The sequence below is a fragment of the Pelodiscus sinensis genome, chromosome 13 (genome assembly GCF_052426305.1).
Source record: "Pelodiscus sinensis isolate ZL-2025 chromosome 13, ASM5242630v1, whole genome shotgun sequence".
Lineage (NCBI taxonomy): Eukaryota > Metazoa > Chordata > Testudines > Trionychidae > Pelodiscus > Pelodiscus sinensis.
In genome coordinates, this window is record NC_143064.1 from 2,804,363 (window position 1) to 2,821,870 (window position 17,508).

Genomic DNA, 17,508 nt, shown 5'->3' on the forward strand with positions numbered 1-17,508 from the left:
GTGTGAGCAGAAGGCGCTGCGGCGTGGGGGGAAGCTGTGCGCGGAGGAGTGAGAGCAATGACAAGGGCATGGGCGGGGGGTGGCGAGGGGAGTTAGGTGCACCGAAGCCTGCGCGTAAAACTCCTTTCCAATGAGCTCCCCTCCCCCACTTCTCTGCCCGCCTCCCCCTGCCCACCTGTGCCTCCCCCCACGGCTGGTCCCCGCCCGCCCAGCAGGCTCCGGCTGTGCCCGTCGGAGGATAACCGAGTGCCCACCGCCGGCTCATCTGGAGTCTCATTGGCCTGGCTGAATTGCGAGCGAATGAAGCTGAGCCCGTTGTGTCTGTGCGGGGGCGCTGTGTGTGCGCCGCCAAGGCGGGAAAGCCGCACCGCTGGCGCCAGCGCAAGGTTTTCTCCCCTCTATGTCGATACATCCACGGTTCCTGCAGCATAAACCATCCCTAGCGTTTGGTGGTTCTGAAAACGCAAAGGCCTCTTCCCTTCAAAGGAGAGCGTTCGTCCTGCCTATCAATCAGCGCTAGAGCCGCGCGTGTATCGGCATTTTAATTTCAGGAGCCATTAGAGAGAATATTGTGCAAAAACCAGGAGGGGAACATCAAGCCGATACGACGACGTTGTTTGTTCTCGTGCGGTGTGTGTCACATCTTCATGGGGGCGGGGGGGTCTGAAACACAGCCAGGACCACCCCGACTCGGTTTCGGTTACCGCGGGAATTCAGCCAGCACTCCCATTCGGAGGCCAAGAGTTCGGACTGCCACGCGGGAACCAAACGTGTTTTAACGCACACGTACTTTGCTGCCTACGAAATATTGCGAGTGAGGTTCGGCTCTGAAATGTTACTGTGCAAAACGGGCACTTGTCCTTACACCGTCGCCTCCCCGAGGTTAGCCCCTTAGGCCATGTCTGCACTAGGGAAGGGTTTCGAAACGACTACATTCACGTTAACGAGGGGGCGGTGCCCTCTGCTGTCTACACTCGCCACACCCCGTCTCCTGGGGTAGGCAGGCCTGGCTCTCCCCCCGGCCATGGTGGGGGGAGGGCTGGCACCAGCCGCAGCCAGCCCCGGCTTTTCACCCCCCTCCCCAGCCGCTGAAGCGGGGAGGGCTGGGACCACAGCCAGCCCTGGGCTCTTGCCCCCCACCCCTGACTGCTGAGGAAGGGAGGGCCCAGGCTGCAACCAGCCCCTGCCTCTCACCCACCCCCTGGCTGCAGCCAGACCAGGTCTTTCGGCCCCCCCCAAGGGGCAGTCAGCCTGGGCCTCTTACCCCTTTCCCTCCCCGCCCCAGCTGCAGCCAGCCTCCCCCGCCCTCCCCCGCCCCACGCCGTGTTCTCTGTCCAGTGTGCCCCTGCCTCGGTCTCTCCTCGGAGGAGGGCCGGGGCCGCTCAGGCTGCAGCACCTAGGGCTCTCCCCGGTCGCTGGGGAGGGGAGGGAAGGGCCGGCCAGGCCGGGGCCGGAGCACCCAGGCTGGGAGTGGGCGGGGCTTGTTCTTGTGGATACAGAGTGACGTGATGACATCACTCCGGCGTCCCACAGGAAAAGTTTTGTATCCAGAGAGAACTCCCGATTTAACAGGTTCGATCTAGCGGCTCCGCACTACGGGGAAGCCTCAAAGTTAGTCCAAGGCAGGAAGCGCTGGGGAGTGATTAGTCTGAATTACTCTGGGGAGTCGTTATTTTGAAATAGCGGCACCGGAGCATCCCCACCGCCGGTATTTTGAAATAGCAAGTTCGGTGTTAGCGGTACTCCCGATGAAAAGCAGGAGTTCAGATTTCGAATTCCATGGCCCATGTATTTTTAAATAACCGGCTTGGTCGTGTGGATGTTCCACTTCTAAATTCAACCTGGGGGGGGGAGGTTATTTTGAAAACAAGTCCTAGTGTGGACCAGGGCTCAGTAGTTTGGGACACAAGTAAGGCCCTGAGGATACCCTCCCGTCTGCTTTGCAGCTCCAGACCCAGCCCAGCTACGAGAGAGGAGGTTTATAGTAAGAACAGGATTGTTGCCAAGTTCTCATGTACAGGGAGATGAGTTTCTTTAGAGCCAGGGTTGGGTGGAAATTTTCGGGTGGGATGTTGTTCTGCTGCAAAGCACTGATTGGCCAGAACAGAAACGTTCTGCGGGAAGGCCTGCTGGGACAACGTTCCACGTGTTGTCAGGTCACCGATGTAGGAGGTTGGGATTTACTGCCGAGGTGCCCGGACAGGTCTCTAGCTCCGTCGACGACGATAGCCAGTCGGCTGCCTGCGTGTGCGCTCAGTCACGTGGGCCGTGGCGACTTGCACAGTTAGTCAGCCCAGCAGACCCCAGAGCGCCCCCAGGGACCACGAATCAGATAAGGGTGGAAGGCGCCCGGCCAGGTTTCCTGTTAAGCTCAGAACAGTAATAGCAGCCAGTAGACTCTACAGAACCACTACACACAATGGCCTCAGCTCAACCAGCCGGAGACCCCCCTGCCCCCGGCGGGAGAAAGCCAGCCCCCCCAAGACACGCTTTGTATACAGGTTCAAACTAGACACACCTCACTCCTGACGTGTCAGGGTGCCACCCTCAGGCGCTACTTAGATACCGCCCTTCGCCCTGCACCTCGAGGTTCGATTAGATCCTCTCCACCCATCCTGCTGTCAGTTTAGACCCTTTCCGGGCCCCGGGTCGCTGTCGGCGGGGAGTGGGTACCAACAAGCTGCTGGCACCGTCTGCTTTCAACTTATGCCTAGGGTTACCAGGGAGCTTCAGAAAAAATACCAGAGAGGAGGGAGAGACCTGACAGGAGGGGAGCAGGACTGGCCAGGAGGAGGGGGGCGGGGGACAGGAAGCAGGGCTGGTAGGGGGAAGGGAGATTGGGGGCAGTGGGGCTGTCTGGCGGAGATCGGGGGGGGGGGGTGACCAATGGGAAGCAGGGCTGGTAGAGTGGGAGTGTTGGGGGCAGTGGGGGGGCTGGCTGAGGGAGATCAGGGGAGGCTCGGTGGGAGCAGGGTGGGGAGGGTTGGGGGCAGTGGGGCTGGCTGAGGCAGATTGGGGGAGGCTCGAGGGGAGCTGGGCTGGCCGGGGGAGATCGGGAGGAGGAGAACCGACCAGCAGGAAGCAGGGCTGGCCAGGAGGGGGTCGGGGGGAACAGGGCTGGCTTGGGGGAAGAAGCGGGGGGGAGAGAATTGGCCGGCGGGGAGCGGGACTGATCCGAGCACATGCAGATCCCAGGGCGCTGCCTGTCCCGCACACGGTCCCGGCGAAGCGCGAGCGAGTCCGGCTGCGGCTTCACGACATGCGTGACCAGCGCTCAGGGGCGCGGACGGGGCTTCTCCTCCCCAAGGCGTCACTCCTACGTCAGACACAACCAGAGGCTCCCAGCGCCGATCGCGCCCCCTCCCAGCCACTCCCCCGCCCCCGCCAGGCTTCCGTCGGGCGCCCAACCGGAAAACCAGAAAATACAGGACATATATTTTCTGCATTTTTTTTACCGGACTGAGGGCCCAAAAACCGGACTGTCCGGTTGAATACGGACACCTGGCAACCCTACTTCTGCCCAGTGCCAATGTCTGCACCTGGGCCTATTCCCAAGGAGCGTTTTGCTCTCAGCCCTGCGTGTGCCCAGTTGTGTGAGCAGGGCCTGCCTCGCGCTCACCGCTCAGCTTTGCTTTATGTTTTCCCCATTGTTCGCCAGGCCTCAGGCCTCAGACCAGGCTGTGCTACGTGGGCCTTTGTGCTAGGCCTTCGTCTTGCTACTCCTGCCATCAGCAATGGGCACTTGCTTGACAGGCAGCTTCTGAAATCTGCTGGCTTCCTGCTCACTGGTCACTTGACCCTTTGGCACCCCGAGAGTCCTGGCGACGGAACTTCCCCTTGGGAAAAGCGTCTTTTCCAGCGCTGTCTGCGATTTCCGTTCTCCATCAATACAGCCAGCACAGAGTTGGTTGCTGCTGGTCACAGGGCTACCAAGAGATGACTAAGAGAAATGCAAAGTCTCTCCTCTCGCTGGAAGCTGCTTGGAGCTACAGAACCTGAGACACCATTTTTATTGGCTTCAACGGGAACCGGGTTAGGCCCAGGGTACCGAGGCAGGAGCAGTTTGGTTTATTGCCCTAGTGCTCTGCAAGGCGTGTCTCTGAGCAAACAGCAGCAGCCGAGCTGTTGCTGGAGTCACAGTGACTCAGCCAATCTGGAGAGTGGTGTAAGCACACGATCCCCTTCGGCAGCTTCACCTGGGCACGCCTGCGAGTTCGCTTTGATTTGCTGCGGGGAGGCCGGAACAGCACGTCTCTGGGAGCAAATGCCAGCTGCGGAGTTGGGTCGTCCGTGAGGCGCTCGGGGGGGAGACATTTCCACACGGGGTGCACGATGTGGGGCCGGCTGTGGGGAAGAAAGGCTCTTGTGACCAGTCTGTGGAGAACAACCGCTCTCGGGAGGGACCCAGGGGCCCAGGCGGCTCAGAGAGGGTCGCGGACGAGAAGAGCCCTGTGCGACAAAGCGGCGGACACACCCAAGGTTGCTCCTCAGACGGCCAGTCCAGGTGGGTGGAAACGAGTTCTGTGGTTCCGACCCGTTACGGTCAAGTGGCTCGTGGCCGCCCCGTTTCTCTGTCCCGTAGCGAAGCGGAGGCGGTTCTGGGGGCCCCCTATGGCTACCACAGAGTCTCCGGGGCAGCCCCACCTTTTACAGGGTATGTGGAGATTTGCTGATTTGCCATTTTATAACACCCCTGCTTCTAGCAAAGCAAATGTTCCCAGTTCATGGACGTAAACTAATTAAATGAAGGGGGGGGGGGGAATAACAAAACAAAACAAAAACAAAATCCAACCCAGCCAGGAACCAGATGCATCTATTCATGCCCTAGTAATGAATTCCTCGGAGAGAAGCTAGTCATGTTATTGCAGGCAGTCGGCCGGGGCTGCTGGAGCTGCAAAGTAAATTGTCACGGCATGTTTACAAATATGCCCTAAGAGCAGCCCTCTGATACCCGGGGTTCATCCTATAGAATCCAGGCAGCTCATATAAGAACATAAGAACGGCTGTACTGGGTCAGACCAAAGGTCCAGCTAGCCCAGTATCCTGTCTGCCCACAGTGGCCAGCACCAGGTGCCCCAGAGGGGGTGGACCGAAGACAATGATCAAGCGATTTGTCTCCTGCCATCCTTCTCCAGCCTTTTATGGATCTAACCTCCATGAAATTATCTAGCTTCTCTTTAAACTCAGTTATAGTCCTAGCCTTCACAGCCTCCTCTGGCAAGGGAGTTCCACAGGTTGACTACACGCTGTGTGAAGAACTTTCTTTTATTAGTTTTAAACCTGCTACCCATTAACTTCATTTGGTGTCTTCTAGTTCTTCTATTTAGGGAACTAATAAATAACTTTTCTTTATTTGCCCTCTCCACACCATTCATGATTTTATAGACCTCTATCATATTTTATAGACCTCTATCCCCCCTCGGTCTCCTCTTCTCTAAACTGAAAAGTCCCAGTCGCTTTAACCTCTTTTCATATGGGACCCGTTCCAAACCCCTAATCATTTTAGTTGCCCTTTCCTGAACCCTTTCCAAGGCCAAAATATCTTTTTTGAGGTGAGAAGACCACATCTGTACACAGTATTCAAGATGTGGGCGTACCATAGTTTTATACAGGGGCAGTAAGATATTCTGGGTCTTATTTCTCTCCTTTTCTTAATAATTCCTAGCATCACAGCCAATGTTCCCTCTCAGTTTGTCCATCCATGTGCAGAATAAATTTTGTTCAGTGCACCAAGGCATGTGCGGATGGGCACCACCAGCCGAAACACACGCCTCCGGCTGGGGGTGCTCTGCCAATCAGCCGGGCAGCATTGGAATATCTCCTGGTGGCCGCCTAAGCACTCCACTTCCAAAGAACCCTGGTCACAAGCCAGGCTCTGACAGCAGGGATCTCCCGTCAGGGAGTGCTACAGACTGGGGGGGTTGCGCCTCCGGTGCGGGATGGGTTAGGGCCAGTCAGCGCCGAGGCGCCGCGTCCCTGAGGGCTCCTGCAAGGCAGTAAGCGAAGGGACTGTCTGCAGGCACTGGGCACAGACAGAGGGAGAGGCAGGGATTGGACTGAATTAGTAAGGCCTCGCAAGCCCTGGGAGGTGCAGGGGAGACAAATGACACCCCCCCGCCCCGGGCTAGGGAGACCTGCATGGGGACGTGCCCTGTAACTTCCCTGGCGGAACAGTGAGGGTTCACGTAATTAGCACAGGGACAGCTTGGGTAACCCTCGGTACTTGGAGCATTTAAAAACCAGACGACATATCTTAGAGCAGCGGTTCCCAAACTTTTCAGCATCACGCCCCCTCTTTGGTTTTTGAGACGCCCCCCCCCCCTCCCCCCCCATAGCAGTAAAACTTGTTGAGCAAATAAAAGAAGGAACTGACCGGGGCCGAAAAACAAAACAGCAGCAAAACTTAGGGGGGGATTAACCGGGTGGTGGGGAGGGCTGGGTGACCTCGCGCCCCCCTGGAATTTCTTCACGCTCCCCCCAGCGGGGCATGCCCCCCAGTTTGGGGTTTTAGAGGGAGAGAGAGAACATACGAACGGCCAGACCAGGGCTGTAGGCGTACTGGGGGTGGGGTGTGGCTGCCCCCAGTGCCAGCCCTCTCTGTGCTCTGGGGCCGGGAGGCTGGGGCCAGGCATCCCCTTCTCCCCTGTGGTGCTGGGGGTGGGGTTGGGGCCACAGCCGTGCAGGGGGCGGGGCCTGGGCAGAAGAAGCGGGTTGGGGCGGGGCTGGGAGGGCTTCACCCCCCGCCCATGGCAGTCCTGAGGTTCGTTCAGTGCCTGCTGGGTACCAGAGCCGCCTCTCCTGCCGCTGTCCAGTGCTGTGCTGGAGGCTGCAGCTAACCCCGATACAGCCAAAGACAAAGTAGGGAGGAGGCTGAACTGAGCTGGGTTGGGCTTCTGAGCACCTCTGAAACCTCCTGCTGGCCCCCGGGCAGTAAGGCTGAGACAGGCCCTGGTTTCGGGCCAGCAATTTGTCCTGGGGACTCTTTCCACGCACCGTAAGTCACGGGCAGCCTGCACAGCTTCTCCAGGAGCTTACTGACTTCAGTGCAGGGAATGGCTGGGACGGCCGAGAGCATAGATCAAGCGCTTCGCCGCAGCGGGGAGAATGTCACTCTGACCCTGTGCTACATTTCCTGCTATGCTGCCTGGAAAAAGAGAAGAACCTTCGTTACCTGGCTGCTAATTGGAGTGCAGCAAGCGGGAGCCGCTCTCCCCATGGCAGCCGATAACAATAAGGCACCTGGAGCCCAGTTCTCGGCTGTGTCCGCAACAGGCACATTTCCCCAGCATGATTTTCATTAGAACATCTCAAAATTATTAGTGAAAAGTGCTTTTTAATGGGAAAGGCTCGTCGATTCCCTCCCACCCAAGAAAAAAGTTCGTTTCCTTCCCAAACGTTCAGATTTCTCAGTGAGACAAACCAAACTAAATACAACCAGGCCTCTTGGGGTACTCTACACTGTGGAGCTATTTCGGGATACCGGAAGTATCCCAAAATAGCTATTCCGTGTCTATTGAAGCAGCCCATTATTTCGAAATAACGGCTTGTTCCGACAGCCTGGCAACCATCGTTCCATGAGAGTTAAGGAGCATTTCGGAATAGAGAATTATTTAGAAATTTGGCACTGTGTAGATAGCGCCAAATTACAAAATAAGCTATTTCGAAATACATTCAAATTAAGCTATGCAATTTGCGTAGCTTATTTTGAGCTACGGATGCAGTGTAGACACACCCCTGGATTCAAATAGAAAATATTCATTCCATTTTGGTTTTCAAAAACTGCAGCAGCTGGTGTCTTTGGCCAGGTCTATACTCACAGGGAAGGTCGCTTCCGTCTGCTTTTCTTACTCCGCACAGAAGCAGGAGTACCAGCCACTGGTGGGGAAACTCTCTGGGTTCGATTTAGTGAGTCTTAACTAGACCCACTAAATCGAATGCCAGAAGATCGATTGTGGCCGTGTCGATCTTCCGGCTGGTGAAGACATAGCCTTGATTTCTCTCCCTTCTTTCAGCCCTGCAGCACCCGTTGTTTCCTTTGTGGGATCCCACAAACATGAACATTCAAACCTGAAAGGGAACGAGAAACATTTCTATTAGAAAGGAAACAGAAGGAGCATTTTTTTAAATTAAAGATTTTTCATTTCATTTAAGAGCTTGATGCTGGCAGGGTCGTAACATCCCTTCAGGCCTTAACAATCTATGGGTGAAGTTCTCAACTATGACATTAATAGAATCTCGCCACTGAAGTCTGCGAGACCAGGGCTGCTTCTAACTTTTGCCCCCAAAGTGGAAAATTCCATGAAATTCATTAAATGAACTTTTCTGACTTGTGGCATGGCTGTGGACCATGCACTGTTGTCACTTGGCTGGCAGGGCGCTCAGCTGACTGTAGACTGGCCACTGATATTTTAACCATTGTTAGCACTTGTCAGACTACATAATGACTAAAAAAACCCGGTGCTGTGATAGCCAGTGCACGCTGTGGGTTCCAGCATTGCTACCACGAACAGAATCGCAATGGGAGATACCCACGCATGCAAATGTCTAGAATGAGCCCTTGAGGTGAGCAGCTAACTCTCTCTGACCTTAACTGAAGGTGGATTTTGCCCTTAAGGTCATGTACCCTACAGAACGTGACACTCTTCTCTAAACTTCCACCTGAGGCTTTTTTTCTTAATTTCAGCTTTTACTGCCACTCTTTTATCTTAGCCTTTTGGGGTTGTATCTTTTAAAGGCCGCAGCGCATACAGAAATGACAGACGACCTACCGCCTTTGAGAAAAAAATATTATTATGGGCAGGACGGTTTAAAAAGGAAGAGGATATTCCCATGCTAGTATCGTAAGTAGACCTGTTTTTTTACATTGTCAAAATCCCCACCGCTGGAAATATGCAAACACCGCCTGTTCCAAACCTTCCTCGCGTGGTCACTCGCCAACAGTACATCTGTATAGTCAGTGATCGTTCTTCGACTATTACATCAGGGCTGCTTGACAGTGAATGAAATGTTTGAGTGCGTTGCTACCTCTGTCCAAAAATAACACAAACCCATCTTGAAGCAGTAGCTCTCTTTTTGCCAACCCTGTGAAGGAAACTGGAGTCAGTTGCTTTGTCGATGAAGAATTTCAGACGAGGACAGAAGCTATTTTGTGACCTACATTGCTGTGTAGCTCACCGATCGCTGTGTTGTAGCCTCTTTTAATTAAGGTGTTTAAGAAAGACACACGACTGTCAAAAAGAAAACAGGGACCATCCATGGCTTTAGCAAAATGACATCTGAAGCCAGTTTCCATCCGGCACGTTTATACTTTCATTTGCCTGGTTTTAGATCGGCATGTCGAGACATCCACGCCTGCTGGTTTTTAATGCTGGTGTGTCCATGTGGTGATGGTAGTGGTCTCCACTTGCTCCTCTGTATGTGCGTTTCCCATCCATCCAGATGTCATTAAAGCCATTCTTCTGCTACAGTTTCCTGAGGGGTTGGCTTAAATTGTCCTGCTAAAATGTCAACTGCATGAACTGATGGTCCAAGAAGTGGCCTAAGTCATCTGCAGAACCCAGTAGAAACATTTCAGCAGTGCCTGTGAACAGTTAGTTGTCTCTGGAAAGACTGTACCGTCCTCAGCCTCAATGTCTGGATGCAACTGACCCTTAGGAAGTTTTTCCTAATGCCCAACCTGGACCTCCCATGCTGCAGTTTAAGCCCATTGCTTCTTGTCCTATCATCGGAGGCCCAAGGATTTTTCTCCCTCATTGTGACACCCTTTTAGATACCTGAAAACCGCTCTCATGTCCCCCTCAGTCTTCTCCTTTCCAAACTAAACAAGCCCAATTCCTTCAGTCTTCCTTCATAGCTCATGTTCTCTAGACCTTTCATCGTTCTTGTTGCTCTTCTCTGGACCCTCTCCCCAGGCACTTCCCCCGGGCCGGCCAATCCCCATCCCCTCCTGCTCATAGGAACCCTGGGGCAGCCTTCCCTGGGCCCAACGTGCCTGTGCTGGGGGAAGCCGCAGCAGTGTCTCTTGGATCAAAGATGCTTTCGGTGTGCCCCAGGCAGGTTCCGGGGGCCGGTCACCCAGCCCAGACCCCGCATGGGATACAGCCAAAGTGTCTTTGACTCAAGAGGTGCTTTTCGGCAAAGCTACTGTGGCCGTGGCCGGGGTCTAGGCCTTTTTTAGTTGCCGGGTCCTTGGGCAATTGCCTCCTTTAGCTCTCCAGTTGGCGGGCCTGGCTGAGAACATGGCTCCCTGTGTTTCAGCCATTAAATTGCTCTTCGAGCTCTGCCTCTTGCCTGCTCTTCATGCTTGAAGGGTCCAGGAGAAGGCGGAGGAATGGCAGACAGTCCCTGGTGGGCCCCTTCCGAGGTTTGCTCTCCGCAGCGTTTGGCTAACTCCTTCAGGCAGTGCAGCGGGAGTTGGCTGTTGCCTTCTCATTTACCAATCCCATACGATAAAGCAAAGAGAAGACCCCGGGCTACGCTCCCTCTCCCACCCCCCGCGAAACACCTCTGTTTTTTCCGCCTGCTGTGGCCACCTGACCAGAAATCTGCTCTGCCCTTCTACAGCTCGGAGGTCATCACAGCCGCCATGAGCAGAGTGAGGATCCGAGTTTGCTACATCACCATGGCCCTGACACTGCTGGGCTGCTTGGCCATGATCATCTCCGGCAAGCGAGTAAGTGGGGTTTTATGCTGACTGCTCAGCAGCCGCGCTGGGTGTCTGGGACAGGTGCACGTTCCCCTTAAGAAATACCAGGGTTGTAGAGCAAATACTTGTTAAGCCCTTTGCTAGGGCAGGAGTGACTTACCACCGGTTCGAGTAGGGGAGTGGTTCGAGACTTCTTCTTTCTGCTTGACTCTGCAATAGCCCATTGCCCTGCAACTGAGAACCGTTGTTTCTATGTGGCTCCATACGGGACCTCCCCCAAACAAATGGACCTCGATGGGCTTTGGATCCAGACCCTCAGTGAGACACCGTCTCCATTTCTTTCAGGGCACTCAGCCATGGCCAGTGGGAGAAGGCTCAGCTTGGGAAGCCCCACCCCTTCCACTTGAGGCCACGCCCCTTCAGCAACCTTCCTTTGTCGTTCCCCCCCCCCCCCCCCCCGCCCTGGTGGAACCAAGCCCTGCCCATCCCCAACCCAATCCTTCCTGGCCACCTGGAGGCTTGGAGCGCCATGCCATGCCCCAGCCTTTCCCAATGGCTATCAATTGTAGGCATTTTTGGGAAGGCAACGGCTTCCCTTGCCTACATTAGCCACTGCCAATGCACTTAGCCCGTTCTTCTCCCCGTGCTGCAGGCTCTCACTCCCCACTGACCAGACCCCGCCAAGGAGTTGTCCTTTGCTGGGGCATCTCTCAGCAGCTGTTAGATCTTGCTACTGCCCGGCTAGTGGCGTCCATCCAGCTCCTCGGTCTAGTAACTCAGGCACCGGCTGTGTACGGTGACCGTCCCTTGCCGGACTGGCGTGACCCTGCTGATGAGTAACAGAAAATGAAACCAATGCCCCCAACACCGTCAGCTCGGCGCAGGTGGGAACAGGTGGCCTCCTACAGGGCTGGGAGATCCTGGAGGTGGACCCAGGTGGTCTAAAGCCTGCCAGTGAAATACATTAAACGAAGAGCACTGGGCGTATGGGACCTGGCCCCAAACCAGAGCGACTCCAGAAGGGGCTTTGCTTCTGGATCGCCCCGTGCTGAAAGTTTGCCCTCCTTGTTTGTTGCTTCTGGAGCCAAGGCCACGAGACTTCTCTGCTCACCAGGGGCTGGAAGTGTTGACAATCAGGGGAGGCCAGGAAATCTGGCTTCAATCCCTTCTTCCGTTGCCAAAACGCCACAGGACATGGGGGTGCCACGGCTGGGGGGAGGGCGTTTATCGTGGGGGGAATTTGTCAGTGCCAGTGAGTTTCCTGGTTTATGTTCAAAGGCCGCGAGGCAAGAGGACACGCTGCAGAGGCGCAATTTGGAAAAGAAGGCCAAGTGGAGGGCTGAAGCGGAGACGGAGCTGGAGGCAGGGGCGATAAAAGCTCCGTGATCGCGACGGGGTTGATGTCCGGCCGCGGGGGATCAGTGATTTGTACACGTGGCCCAGGCTGCTCAGCTACCTCTCGGGCGCTGCTTGTCTCCAGTGCTGCCGTGGCAGATTCCCCATAGAAACCTGTTTATTGATGAATTTTGCAACCCTAGTGGAAATTCCAGCAGAGCCGGTGTGACGGCGCGTTGGGGGTTCCCCGTCTCCTGCACCCCGAAATGGCACAAACAGACTGCACCAGCCAGTGGAATTGAGGGTGGTTTATTGCTCCTCCAGCACAGCGCAGCACCGATGTAATCTGGTTACAGGAACTGGGCTAGGATGCCTCAGGCCCCCTTGGGATGGGGGAGACTGGGCCCCTAAACTCCAGCCCCTTCTCCTAGGCTCCCCTCCATGCCCTCCGACAGCCAGCAACCAACTCCCTCACTTCCAGCCCTGCCCCCCAGCCAAGGCAGCATCCACCTTCCTTTGTTCCTCTCCATGGGGGGTGTCTGGCCAGACTGGTTTGCATAGTGACTCATCCTGTTTTGCTGGGTCGTGGTACCCACGGCAGCCAGTGGGGTTACCCCAGAGCCAGCAGCATAGAAACCAGCCAGGTACCCCCACTACGTCACAGTTCTCCCCCCTCCGAGAGCGAACTGAGCAGGGTCACTCCGCTCGTGACCTAGGGAAGTTCGGGTCCTCTGCGTGGGAACCCGCCCCGGGGACATGGGTGCTCCCCTTGACTCAGGCCGGCCGTGGCAAGGCCCCACATGAGCTGGCTTCCCTCTGTCCACTCGCCGCCCCGCTCCAGGGCGACTGGCACAGGCCTGTCCTCGGGGGTCACACCCACCCTTCCACTGGCCTTGATCTCTGGCCAGGGTCTCTCGGGCTGGGGCCATGAGCCCAGCGAGCCTTCTCTGGACAGCCAGGGCGGCTTCCACCCCCGATGCTCCATCCAGGGAGGACTTCCCCTCCCATAACTCTCTCAGCAAGCCCAGAGGGTCTATCTGGGGTAGAGACCCCCAAGCCGCTTTCCTCCTGTCTTGGGCCTTCCCGCCCCTCTGGCAGGAGTCACAGGACCGGCAGTACCGCTGCACGGCTGTAAAGATTCCCGGCCAATAGAAGTGCTGGAGCAGCCTCAGCCGGGTGCTCCGGATCCCCCGGTGGCCCCCAACGGGGGAATCGTGGGCCAAATACAGCAGCTTGAGGCGATACTTTCGGGGGACGACCAGCTGCCGCTCTACCCTCCATGCCCTCGCCTTCCTGGGGGGGAGCCACTCACGGAACAGGAGCCCACGCTCCCGCAGGAATCTCTCCTGGCCACCTCTCCCCCGGGGCTGAGCTGCACGGAGGCCAGCCCGGTCCCTCAGCCTCTGCAAGGAGGGGTCTGCCTGCACCTCAGCCTGGAATTCAGCTGCTGAGGCAGGGATCGGGACCTGTCCCCCACCTCTGCCTAGGTCCGGAGTCCCAGCCTGGCTGGACCCTGTGTCCACTGGGATGGGACCCTGAGGACGCTGCCGGGAGTCCTTCCCTGGACCCACGTTGTCAGCCCCCCGCTGGCTCTGGCTCCAGGTAGTGACTAGAGCCCGCTGGGATTCATGGGGCCACTCCTCTAGGTCGTTCCCCATCAGCACCTCGGTGGGCAAGTGCGGGTGCACCCCCACTTCCTTGAGGCCTTCCTTCGCCCCCCATTTCAGATGCACCCTGGCTACAGGCACCTTAAACGGGGACCCGTCTATGCCCTTCAGGGTCAGCTGCGCGTGGGGTAGTATCCGCTCCTGGGCCACTATGTCAGATCGGGCCAGAGTCACCTCCGCCCCCGTGTCCCAGAAGCCCGTCACCTTCCTACCATCCACCTCCAGGGGTATGAGGCACTCGCTCCGCAGGGGCCGTCCTGCCCCCACCCGGTACATGGAGAAATCCGCCTCCTGAGAATCAGACCTCCCAGGGGAGGTGCACTGAGCATCCTTCCCCTCTCTCTGAGCTGAGGTTTGCCTGCCAGCCCCTGCCTCTGGGGCAGCCTGCCCTTCCTCCCGCCCCAGCCAGTTAACCCTGGAAAGTCCCCGGTCCTGGGACCTGGTGCACTGAGCCCTCTTGTGGCCTTTTTGCCCACAGCGATGGCAAGATAGGCTTTGGGCTGTCTCTGTCCAGGCCCTGGCTGGTTCTCTGGGGCGCAGACGACCTGTTCCTTGGTCTCGCCCCGTAGTTGACTCCCTCCGTCGCTCATCCGAGATCCGGTCTCTGCGCGGTTCCCTCTCTCTCCGGGACTCCCGTTCACACCTGGACCGGCTCTCCGTGAACTCATCCGCCAGTCTCCCGGCCTCCTGGGGGTTCTCTGGTCTCCGGTCCTTGAGCCACAGCCTCAGTTTGGGTGGGCACGCTTCATAGAACTGCTCCATCATGACCAGCTTGAGCAGCTCCTCTGCGGTCTGGGCTCCGACTCCAGACACCCACTTGCGGCAGTATTGCGCCAGGCGGGAGGCCAGGTCCACATAGGTCTCCCGTGGCCCTTTCTGTACCCCCCGGAACTTCTTCCTGTACATCTCGGGGGTCAGCCCGAACTTGTGCAGCAGGGCCTCCTTGACTCGGTTGTAATCCCCTGGCTGTAGGTCCTCCAGCTGACTGAGCACTCCGGCCGCCTCCTGGTTCAGTGCGGGGATGAGCTCCTGCAGCCAGTCAGCTGGGGGAACCCGTTGCAGTCCACAGGCCCTCTCAAAGGAGCTGAGGAACCCGTCTATGTCGCCCATGTCCTTCAGTTGGGCCACCACGAGCCTCTCCAAGCGTCTGGCAGTCCTGGGACCCTGGGGCCCATCCGCACTTGGCACAGCCGGTGCCCCGCCGGTTCTCCGCTCTGCCATGGCCAGCTCATGCTGCCGCTCCCTCTCTCGATCCTGGCGGTCCTTCTCTCGGTCCTCTACTTCCAATTCCCTGATCCGCAGCTGGATCTCCAGGCGCCGCAGCTCCGCTGGGCTGTCCCCTGCCCTAGATGGGCTACGGCTTGCAGGCCTCCCGGGAGACGCTGTCTCATCTCTCCGGTGGGTTCCAACGCTCCTCCCCCTCTCTGAGCCTGACACACTCTCAGGGGGGGTCTGGCTGCTTCCCCTGGGGACAAGATCCTGGCCCTGTGGCTGGTCATTATCTTCCAGCTGGGCAATCAGCTGGGCCTTGGTTGCTTTCTGCACAGGCAAGCCCCTCTCTCTGCACAGCCCCACCAGCTCTGCCTTCAAGAGTCGGGCGTAGGCCATCTGCCCGCTGGGCCCCTCGGTGCAGACTCACCAGTCTAGTGCTGCAGCGCCCCACGATTCCCAGGAACCGCTTCGCTCTGTCTCCAGCACGCCTGGCTCCAGGGCTCTTGCTTCTACTGCGCCTTGTCGCTTGCCGCTGGAAGCTCCATCCACGGGGTGCAGTGCATCCCGCTCCTGACACCAGTGTGACGGCGCGTTGGGGGTTCCCCGTCTCCTGCACCCCGAAATGGCACAAACAGACTGCACCAGCCAGTGGAATTGAGGGTGGTTTATTGCTCCTCCAGCACAGCGCAGCACCGATGTAATCTGGTTACAGGAACTGGGCTAGGATGCCTCAGGCCCCCTTGGGATGGGGGAGACTGGGCCCCTAAACTCCAGCCCCTTCTCCTAGGCTCCCCTCCATGCCCTCCGACAGCCAGCAACCAACTCCCTCACTTCCAGCCCTGCCCCCCAGCCAAGGCAGCATCCACCTTCCTTTGTTCCTCTCCATGGGGGGTGTCTGGCCAGACTGGTTTGCATAGTGACTCATCCTGTTTTGCTGGGTCGTGGTACCCACGGCAGCCAGTGGGGTTACCCCAGAGCCAGCAGCATAGAAACCAGCCAGGTACCCCCACTACGTCACAGCCGGGTGTCTGAGCATTTTGCATATGGAGTCAGAAATCAGTAAAAACCAACTTTTCCCCCAAACCCACATTGGCCAGCAAGGAATCAGCTGAAAGAGGCCACGGGGGAGGGGAGGAATATTTCCAAGGTGTTAGCCAGGAACTCAGGAGACCCAGCGTCAATCAGTTCCTTGCTTTGCCACTGCCCCTCGCATGACCTCGATCAGTCACTTACTCTCTTTATGCCTCAGTTCTCCATCTGTCAAATGGGGATAAGAGCATTTGACGACTGCCCAGGGGTGTTGTGAGGACATCATTAAAGATTGTGAGGTTCCCAAATACTTTGGCTAGGGCTGGGCAAGTACGAGTTTTCCCATCCTAGGAAAATTTGTGAGGTTTCAAAAACTTTTCCCATCCTAGATCAGGATGGAAAGTTGAAATCCCAAAAGTTGTGGCGGAGAAAAACAATCAAACCCCACAATACTGGGGAAGGGGGAAATCTAAGTGTTTTTTTGTTTCAATTTTGACCTTTCCCCTTTTTTTTAGAAACTTTTTTTAGTCTCAGTTTACTCACATTTTGAAATGAAGTATCACTTTGATTCACAATTCCCAAAAGTTGTTGGATAGAAGATGCCAAAAGGGGGCATTCTGACCATCAACCGTGTTTTAGCCCAGAAATAGTTTAGTGAAAAATTCCCGTGCAACTCTAACTGCACAAGTGGAGGCCGTATACATTGCTTGGATAGAAAATGTTCTGGAATTTCTGCTGAAGGGTCCCACCGCCCACTATATATTTGAGAGAGATTATCTGTTCAAGAACTCTTCCTAAGTCTTTTGCTCCACTCATGTGAAGAAGTGGATTGTGCCCACGAAAGCTCGTATAAAATTTTGTTAGTCACGAAAGTACTTCAGGATCGCTCATTTTTTAAAGTTCTTTTTAGTGACAGACTAACACGGCTACCCCCCTGAGACTTTCCTCCTAAACGGTAAGAGCTGGGCCCACCAAAATTGGGAGGCAGCTTCCTCTTCTCCTAACGTGCAAGGTCAGGGGTTGGTTGTGCCAGGACAATGGGATGTGCCTGGAATGGGATTTGCTTCTCAGAAAACCATCCCGAAAAGCGACAGCCACACCAGGCGGGTGAAAGGGGCTGGCTGGGGGTGCAGCCCCCTCCCTAAGTGGGAGGCCCCCACCCCTGAGCCTCCCATCCCACAGGTGCCCTTGAGAGGTGAGGGGGCTTAAATTCCTCTCCCAATTCCTACAGGACCATTGCTGGCTGGAGCGGGGGGAAAGTGCAGAGTTTTCTGCATTCCTCAGTCTGGCTGGGCGGTGCAGGGGGCAAATGAACTTGGCCCGCCCCAGCCTGGGGATATGCCCCCCTCTCCTGGCCGTGCCTGCTAGAGCTGCAGCGGCCGTAGAGAGGCATTTCTCACCTGGCCCCACACTGCTGCCATGAGGGCCCTGGGGTTCCCCCTCTCCCTGGGGTAGCCTGCATCCTGCACCCCTCCTCCTCAGCCCCACCCCAAAGCAATGAATTCAATGAAGAAATCATTTGAGTTAAGCGCCGGGTAAATCTTCTAGGTCTAAGTACAGAGCCAGCTGCTCCGTCTGTGCAAGGACCAAAGCAGGTAGCTCTAAATCCGAGGAATCCAG

The 17,508-nt window shown here is 56.6% G+C and overlaps 1 protein-coding gene across 1 annotated transcript; it reads left to right on the top strand.

Moving 5' to 3' along the window:
- Positions 1-4,188: 4,188 nt before the first annotated feature.
- LOC102456754 (protein FAM162B-like) lies at positions 4,189-12,200 on the top strand. The gene is made up of 4 exons (XM_075941176.2): positions 4,189-4,504; positions 8,735-8,840; positions 10,564-10,672; positions 11,924-12,200. Exons 1-4 carry the CDS (start codon positions 4,333-4,335, stop codon positions 12,029-12,031), a joined length of 495 nt encoding a protein of 164 aa, XP_075797291.1. The 5' UTR covers positions 4,189-4,332; the 3' UTR covers positions 12,032-12,200.
- Positions 12,201-17,508: the final 5,308 nt, after the last annotated feature.

Bases quoted from the DNA above. Each gene is read 5' to 3' on its own strand.
- LOC102456754 (XM_075941176.2), top strand. From the start codon at position 4,333: ATGTGGGGCCGGCTGTGGGGAAGAAAGGCTCTTGTGACCAGTCTGTGG. The intron at 8,841-10,563 runs GTAAGTAGACCT...GCCCTTCTACAG, and splicing joins GATATTCCCATGCTAGTATC to CTCGGAGGTCATCACAGCCG. The intron at 10,673-11,923 runs GTAAGTGGGGTT...TTATGTTCAAAG, and splicing joins TGATCATCTCCGGCAAGCGA to GCCGCGAGGCAAGAGGACAC.